This window comes from Geospiza fortis, unplaced genomic scaffold (assembly GCF_000277835.1).
Source record: "Geospiza fortis unplaced genomic scaffold, GeoFor_1.0 scaffold390, whole genome shotgun sequence".
Lineage (NCBI taxonomy): Eukaryota > Metazoa > Chordata > Aves > Passeriformes > Thraupidae > Geospiza > Geospiza fortis.
The window spans coordinates 1,176,248-1,183,992 of record NW_005054501.1 but is presented as its reverse complement, the minus strand read 5'-3'; the positions used below and the strand labels follow the sequence as shown (position 1 = coordinate 1,183,992).

General features: G+C 56.3%; 1 protein-coding gene across 1 annotated transcript in view; it reads right to left on the bottom strand.

Annotated features, from left to right (window-relative positions):
* Positions 1–7,739, bottom strand: part of LSS (lanosterol synthase) — an 8,782-nt gene extending 1,043 nt beyond the window's left edge. The window contains exons 1-20 of the mRNA XM_005428746.2: positions 7,723–7,739; positions 7,537–7,645; positions 7,016–7,137; positions 6,637–6,733; positions 5,733–5,868; positions 5,444–5,552; positions 5,006–5,124; positions 4,534–4,631; positions 4,398–4,425; positions 3,800–3,856; positions 3,538–3,609; positions 2,814–2,864; positions 2,520–2,669; positions 2,090–2,186; positions 1,796–1,901; positions 1,507–1,572; positions 1,035–1,115; positions 576–746; positions 194–272; positions 4–107 (exon numbers count right to left, since the gene is read on the bottom strand). Of these exons, the coding sequence (XP_005428803.2) occupies positions 4–107; positions 194–272; positions 576–746; positions 1,035–1,115; positions 1,507–1,572; positions 1,796–1,901; positions 2,090–2,186; positions 2,520–2,669; positions 2,814–2,864; positions 3,538–3,609; positions 3,800–3,856; positions 4,398–4,425; positions 4,534–4,631; positions 5,006–5,124; positions 5,444–5,552; positions 5,733–5,868; positions 6,637–6,733; positions 7,016–7,137; positions 7,537–7,586 (1,793 nt within the window). The 5' untranslated portion in view covers positions 7,587–7,645; positions 7,723–7,739. The remainder of the gene's footprint in view (positions 1–3; positions 108–193; positions 273–575; positions 747–1,034; positions 1,116–1,506; positions 1,573–1,795; positions 1,902–2,089; positions 2,187–2,519; positions 2,670–2,813; positions 2,865–3,537; positions 3,610–3,799; positions 3,857–4,397; positions 4,426–4,533; positions 4,632–5,005; positions 5,125–5,443; positions 5,553–5,732; positions 5,869–6,636; positions 6,734–7,015; positions 7,138–7,536; positions 7,646–7,722) is intronic.
* Positions 7,740–7,745: the final 6 nt, after the last annotated feature.

Genomic DNA, 7,745 nt, shown 5'->3' with positions numbered 1-7,745 from the left:
TTGGGATGCAGCCGGCAGAACCGCCCCAGCGTCCAGATGGGGAAGATGTTGCGGTACGCGGTGTAACTGATGGCACATGACTTGTTGAACACCCCAGCAATGTTCTCCTGGGAGACAAGCAGAGAGCAGAATGGTATGAGTGACAGGGGACTGCTGCATGTTCAGGAACTTCTTGGAAAGACTAAAGATGTACCTGAGGCCAGTCCCCGTTGGGCAGCTGCTTATCCATCAACACTTTAATGCCCCTTTCCAGCACACTGATGTCAGGGTACCTACAAAGCACAAGGGAAATGTAAGCATCTTTATCCAAACCATCTGCAAACCCTCATCCACATGTCTGGGGAGTTCAACCACCTCCAGGCTGCCCCGAGCTTGACTCAGGCATGCTGAGTGCTTTGGGAAGGGATCCCCACAACCCCAAGACACGAAATACTATGAATATGGCACCATTTTCCCAGGCTGGAGGCCTGCAGTCATGCTCAAAAGCTTTGCTTGGCACTGGGTCACACCAGCCAGGCCCAAGGCCACCCAACCCAGCTTAATCTCTTTTCCCTGAGCACTGGGGCTACTCTTACCTGACAGCCATGAGCCCCAGCAGGGCCCAGCAGGTGTTGTGGATCTGTGACTCAGCACTCTGCACGTATGTGCGCTGCTCGCAGGACTCGAAATCCTCTCCCCACCCGCCATCTGCCATCTGCTTGGAGATGAGGAACTGGCAGGCCTGGGCCACCTCTTGGCAGACAGTCCTGCAAGGATGGGGGCCAGAATCAAGACAGGACTGGGGACAGAGAGTGTTTGGATGCCCACAGTTCTCAGCTGCAAAGAGAAGCAGTGCCCATGGCTGGGACTGCCCTGAGTTTGAGGGTGAGGCAGCAAGTATGCCCTGGCCATACTGCAGGCACAGGATTTGGGAAGAGCAGTCCCTGAGGCAGGAGAGTCCATGCACAGCCAGGGATCCATCCAGCCCCACCACAGAGTCCTACCCTGGCCCAGGGGTAGGGTAGGGGTAGGGCACCCAGACATTCCCTTCTCACCCGTTGTGGTATGTGTGCTGCATGCTGGCAAACGCCTCCAGACCAAACCAGGTGCCATAGGTGAAACAAACCCCCCAGCTCCTAGGAAGAAGGGGAGAGCAGCACTGTCAGGGGTGCAAGGCCCCAGGGAGAGGAAGGCTGCTCACAGAAGAGCAGAGCCAGGCACAGAGCTGCAGCCTGCCTTCCCCTATGGCCCAACCATGCCCAGTCCCACCAGCACCTGCTCCCAGCTAACTCAAGTGTCAGCAGAACTGGGACCACAGGAGCTGGAGCCACCCCAACCTTCTCTGGGTCTTGTACCTGTTCTACCTGGGCTGGAGGGAGAGTAACTGAGAGCAAAGCACAGCAGCTAGAGGAGGATCAGCCCTTCCTTTCCCTCCCACAGATCCTGCCAGCCAGGAACACTTGCCATGATGATCCCTCTCACACTGGGGCAGCCAGAAGAAAATGGGGTGCTGGGAACACCACTTACCCTTCCCAGGACCCATCTGCTCGCTGCTTCTTTCGACAGAAATCCAGGCCCTTCTGCAGAGTCTCCCTGGACAGGAAAGAAGTCATCCACTTCAGAAGCAGCTCAAACCCAGTGTTTGCTTCACTGGGGGCTCCATCAGCCCCTCTGAGGCTTTGATGGGTCTCATTATTGGAGGGCACAAGAGACAAGAGCATGCAGACAGGCAGCTACATTGTTCAGGAGGCCATGGCAGGCAGCTTGGGACAGTGAGCCTGCCTTCTCTCCTGCCCAGCTCTCATCTCTGCCTCACCTGATCTCCAGGGCTCGGTGCTCAGGGAACTGGCTCTGGAAGTGTTTCAGTGCCTGCATGACAGCTGATGTGCATTCCACGTATGTGTAGTCAATCATGATGTCACCTGCCAGCAGGCAATGGGTATCAGTGCCACAGCTCCTGTGTGGGCAAGCCTGCAGGCCAGCTGCTGCCAGCCTGTCCCTGACCCAGGGCACACTGATCCCCTGCCAGGCACCCACTGGGCATGGTGAGCCCAGGCCACTTTGTCCCTTCTCAGTGGGCAGGACAACCAAGCCCCAGAGCTGCCCTTACCAAACACCTCCGAGGGGCTCAGCAGCTCCAGTAAGTGGCCTCCTCGCTTGGTTTCATACGTGGCAAAGCCTCCATCTGGGTTCCTCATGCTCAGCAACTGCCCAGACAAGCAGAGAGGGGGTGGTACAACCTCATGGGCAGCACTACTCCAGTCTGGCCCCAAGCCAGCTGTGAGGATAAAGTCAGACCTCCAGGTCTTTGGGGCAGGCAGAAAACCCAGGTCCCAAATCACCGTGACAAAGGAAGCCCAACCTGGGCCACCACATGACATTAGGTCACACAGGCAGCTCTGAATCACAACAGTGTTGCCACACCAGGCCTCACACTAGCTCAGATCTAACCAGATCTAATACCAGATCTAACAATGCCTTGGGCCTTGGCTTCTCTTACAGTCTTGCATGCTCCTTGGCCTAATTTTTGCAGCTCTTACCACATTCACAGCATCAAAGAGGCGCTCAGCAGGCACAGGCTTGGCTATGAAGGGACACTTCTCCTGCAGCAGCATTACTGCCTTCAGTCCCTCTGCTGTGCAGTCTGCCACAATCCAGCCGCAGTCCCGCGTGCTGAAGGGGAAGCCACCCTGGAAAAGGATCAGGTGGGCTCAGGGAGCAGGATCACTTTCCCTCAGCCACCCTGTTCTTGGAAGATTCCTGATTCCTGTTCCCTCTGCCCAAATCCCTGCCCCAGTGATGCGCCCCTGAGAGACCAGTGCCAGCCATCATACCTTGTTCATATGGCGGTAATATTTCTGGTAGTCAGGTGGGTTCTCTGGGATCTGCAGGAGACAAGAAACAAGTGAGGGCAGCCTGGAGGTGCCTGGCTGCAGGACCATGGGCTGAAACCATTGCAGGTGCTTTTTCCATGTGGAAGTGCACAGAACCTGCCTTCCACTGAGGGAAGTAGACAGGAAAAAGGTCAGCTCTGGAGCAGGGAGAAATCACCTTTTTGCCTGATTTCAGCAAGTGTTTAAGCCCCCTTTGGAAGCTTGCCTGCCAGGGAACCATCTGCTTTCAATGCAGCAGCACCACAAACAAGACGAGTGATTGCATATGCATCAAGCTGTTGGTGACCATGACCCTCACCTTGAGCCACTGCTGGCCTGGCCAGCAGAAGCTGAGCTCATACAGTCACTATCCAATGATCCTGGGTTTCCCAGAAGGGTGCCTCAAAGATGAAGGGCAAATAAGCCTAAGCTCTCAGTTTTCCAGCCCCTCGAAGCTCAGGCAGACAACCCAAGCATCCCTGGGCCTTGCTAAGGCCCTCTCCATGCTTCAAAGATGGTTCCCTGAAAACAGGGAGTAGCAAACAGGAGGCTGGGCCTTGGAACTTGGTTAGTCAGCCCTTCAGAAGCTCTCTTCAGAAGGCAACAGATGCATCCAACAGGGTTCTGAGCACCAGCCAGGCCTGCACAGGCAGTGTGTGAGACACCACTGACCAGCTCTGCTCACCTGGGAGAACCGGAGGAAGCCATGGGCGTTCTGGAGGCAGGAGGTGAATTCAGGCATCTCCTGGGCTTCTGCCTAGAAACAGAGATGCACAGTGAGCTGTCAGCAAGGGGCTGTAGCCAGCCCATGTTCTCCCAGCTCAGTCACAGCATGCCAGGCCATAACAGAGCTCCAAGGGGGTGTACAGCAGGAACTCTGGTACTTGGGGACTCATGAGCAGAAACCATTTTCCCAAGGCCGCATGTAGCACTGAAGGGGGCATTACCTCCAGGAAGGCTTGGATGGCAAAAGCAGTATCCCAGAGCTGGGATCCGTTTGTGCCCTGGAAGAGAGAAAATGGATAGTGAGAGGCAGGTGCTAGCAGCAGCCTGAGCCAGCTGTGGGGACTATGGGACAGCACATCCCTCCCTCATTACCCCCAACAGCTCCTTCCTGTGTCATCCTGCATCACAGCTGACAGGCTGGCACAGATAGGACAGATGCAGCAGGTCAAGGGACAGCAAGGGAGCACAAAATGAGACAGCTGCTTCTGTCTGCTCTGTGCACAGCCAAGGCAGGAGAGGTGGCTAGCATTAACACAATGGATCTGAGAGAAGCAGAGCTCAGCCCACACTGAGAATCAGGGGCCTGGCTTTTTCCTGCCCTTCTCCCAGGACTCATGCGGATGGACGGAATGCCACAGGGAGGCAAACTAGCAGGACAGACAGTACTCCCTCCTGGCACAGCTGGGGGAAGTGGCAGTGAGAAGGCCATCAGGCACCAGAGGTGAGATGCCAGGAGCTCAGGCCTGGGATGAACACGCTATCCCATTACTCCACAGGTTGCCCCAGCACAGTCAGAGCTGAACTCCTGCAGCACTTCACCTGCATCTTCATGCCGTCGAGGCCCAGCCTGTGGGAGGAGAGAGCACAGTGCTGCAGCAGAGGCACAGTGGGAGCACCAGGAGGCATGTCAGGAGTCATGGTGTGCTGTGCCAGATGGGACACACTCAGCCCTTACCAGAGATAGTCAGGGATCCTGGAAACATGCTCCTGAAAAGCTGGGGAGTCCTTCCCTTCCACGAACCAGCGAACCAGCATGTTGATTGTCTTGGAGATCTGCCAAAAGAAGCATTGTCACTGCACTGATAGAGCTTCTTCCAGCCCCAGAAACATACATCCCATTCAACACAAAACTATCCAGAGGTTGTCTCGGCCTTGATCCCAATGTGACATCATCCAGCATGGCTGAGTTAGCAGGGCAGGTGCCATGAGATCATCTCCCTGGACCTCAAGGAGAGATACTCCTCACCAGAGCCACAGCTGTCCCCATGCCCTCTCCATCTCCTGTGCCCTGTTGGCATTAAGCTCTCGAGCATCAGGAGCAGGAGGAGTTGAGCAAGATCTGGTGATTATTACATGCCACACCTGCACAAGCTGGTCCTTGCAGAGCAAAGGGTGAGACACTAAAGGATTAAGAGCACGTGTCCTACCGGCCCGATGCTGATGCACTTGGTGAATCTGTCATCAGCCTTGATGTGGTCGTACAGCTCTGCGATGGCTCGCTGCCGCAGGTGGGTGCTGTGGTGAGCTTCATACACGTTCATGATGGCTGCAGGAGAAGAAAGGGACATGCAGTGAAAAAACCCACCCTGTGCAGCCATAGTCACTTGCTGTGGCAGGCTACACCCCAACGCACACAACGACCATCGACCAACAAGCATCAGGACGGAGCAAAGCTCTGCCCCAGAGTGGCCTGAGGACATGGGCACAAGACCCTGCTGCTCTCAGGGATGGAGAATCCCACGGATCACATCATTCCAGTCTCCATCCCAGCTGCAGGGCGTACACCAGTAGCTGGCAGTAGACCCTGGAGAGCTCTGAGGGTACAAGGCAGCCTCAGTCTTCCTGGCAGCAGCCCCTGCACTCACCGTAGGCAGCACCCAGCAGCCAGCTGTGCGGGGTGTACACATCACAGGCAGCCACGTTGTTCCTCTGTGCTGGCCAGTCTATGCTGCTGTAGTCCTGCACGTACAGCTCCTGGAGGAGAGAGCAAAGGGCAGCCTGGCCAGCCAGGAGCAGCACCTGGGGCAGGCACTGCTGGGAGCTGGCTCAGACACCGTGCAGCTTATGAGAGGCTGGCTCACAAGAGCATGGCCAGCACTGCAGGTGGCCACAGAGCCATGTGTCCCTGTCCAGTGGGATCAGCTCCCTCCTTACCTGCCTCAAGCTCCGTATGAGCTCGTCCTCTTCTGCTGACAGACGCTTAGCATAGCAGTAGCTCATGGGAAGGTAAACCTGGCGGCAGTGACACCAGAGCCGTGACGGATGCGCTGGAAACCATGTGGGAAGCAGCCTGATTGCAACAGAGAAAGTGCTGCTGTGAGGAGCAAGGAAGGCAGAGGGCCACTGGAGAGAGGTTGTGTGGAATGCCCAGAGCAGGGCAGCCCTTTCCCTGTCCTCTGCACTAAGGGATACACACACAACCTGGACCTGCTCGGATTCCCCCTCCAGCAGGGATACTCCCTCCTGACACCACTCCAGGCCCAGCTGACACAGGGCAGGGAGGACCTCAAGCTCAAAGAGGAAGGAGAGAAGCTAGTTGGGACACACATGGGACACTGAAGGCAGAGGCCTGCACTGACAGTTAATGGCATTTGCTGACAAAGCACCAGCAGCCCTTGGTACTGAGCAGCCCCCGATTTCCTCCATGGATGGTGCCAGACGCTTTCCCTCTCTGACACCCAGCAGCCCTCTGAGTATTCAGAGAGGGTACAAGCAAGGGTTTAGGGCTGGCAGCCACACGTGTGGCTGTCCCTTCCTGCTAGGGCCCAGTTCTGGCTGCTGGAAGATACTGGTGGCAGGCAGGGAGCACATGAATGTGTTAGGGACCCTGTGGAGAATGCTAACAGAGCTGTGCTCTGGCATCTCCCTGGGATGCAGCGTTCACTGCCATCCACCTGGCCTGCTGCTGGCTCCCAGCTGACAAGCAGCCTGAGCACCTCCAGTTCCTGGCTGTAGCTGGAGTTATCCCAGCCATCAGCAGCACCTGGCACAGTTCTGGGTGGAGGCTGGTGGCAGGACTGACACTAGCTCCTCTCTCCACAGTGAGGGGGGCACATACCACATCTCTGGGAGAAGCGTGTTCATTCCCTCCCAGCTGTAAACGTTCAAGACAGCCAGCCAAAACTTGCCCCAGGAAGGGATTCCCACAGCACCTCCTGCACAGAACAGTAGCAGCTTTCAGGGTTAACACAGCCATGCCAGCTCCCAACTTTCTTCCCCATTTTTGGGAGCACACTACTCAGGCTGGGATACATGTCCCAAAACAAGGCAAGCAGGCAATGGCACAAAAATGCAACACAGCTTCCCATCATTAACTGAAAACGCAGTTGCCATGAAAGGCAAGTAAGAACAACAGTTCTTCCACTGCCTGGCAGCCCCCAGTGCTCCCTGCAGTGTGGCCAGACCTCTCTCACCAGTGCACCAGCCCCATGGCTGACCTTTGCTGTGCAGGTTGACACGGGCCCGCACAACGTCAGGGTCATCTGGTCCGAGCCCCAGGATCCTCAAGGCTACGTAGTTGAGGGCTGTGCCAAACACTGTTGATTTATCTTCCACGTGTCTGTCAGGAGCATACACAGAAACACCACATCCATTAGTCAGCTACTGCCACTAGCCAGACACAAGCCACTGCACAGGGCTGTCTTTGTTAGGGTGAAGTGGGATCCCAGGGGTGACTTTGGAAAAGAGGGACCTGACTAATACAGGAATAAACATTTCTCTGCACTACCCTGTCACACATGATGCTTTGGGATATAGTGCCCCAGATGAGATGTGGCCAGACTTGATGCTATGGCCACCTCTGTGACAGCGCACGTGGAGTGCTGCACAAGCAAGCCCAACCACCCACAGCTATTACACATGCTGAGTCTCCCTCCCTGAGCCTGGGCAGATCTGACAGCAGCTCTAAATCCTGCACCTTGGAGCTGCCATCACCCAAAGAAGCATCTTTGGTACTCACAAGCCCCAGCCGCCGTCCGGGAGCTGCACAGAGCGCAGGTAGCGCACCATCTCCTTCCGGAACCCCTCGGGCAGCTGGATTTTGGCCGTGTGGCAGGTGATGAGGAGACCTGGATGACCAGACAGGCCGGCACTGTAGAGAGCCGAACCCCAGGGCACTCACCCCCGGGCAGGTGCCCAGGCATACCTGGCAGCAGGAACAGCGGTCCG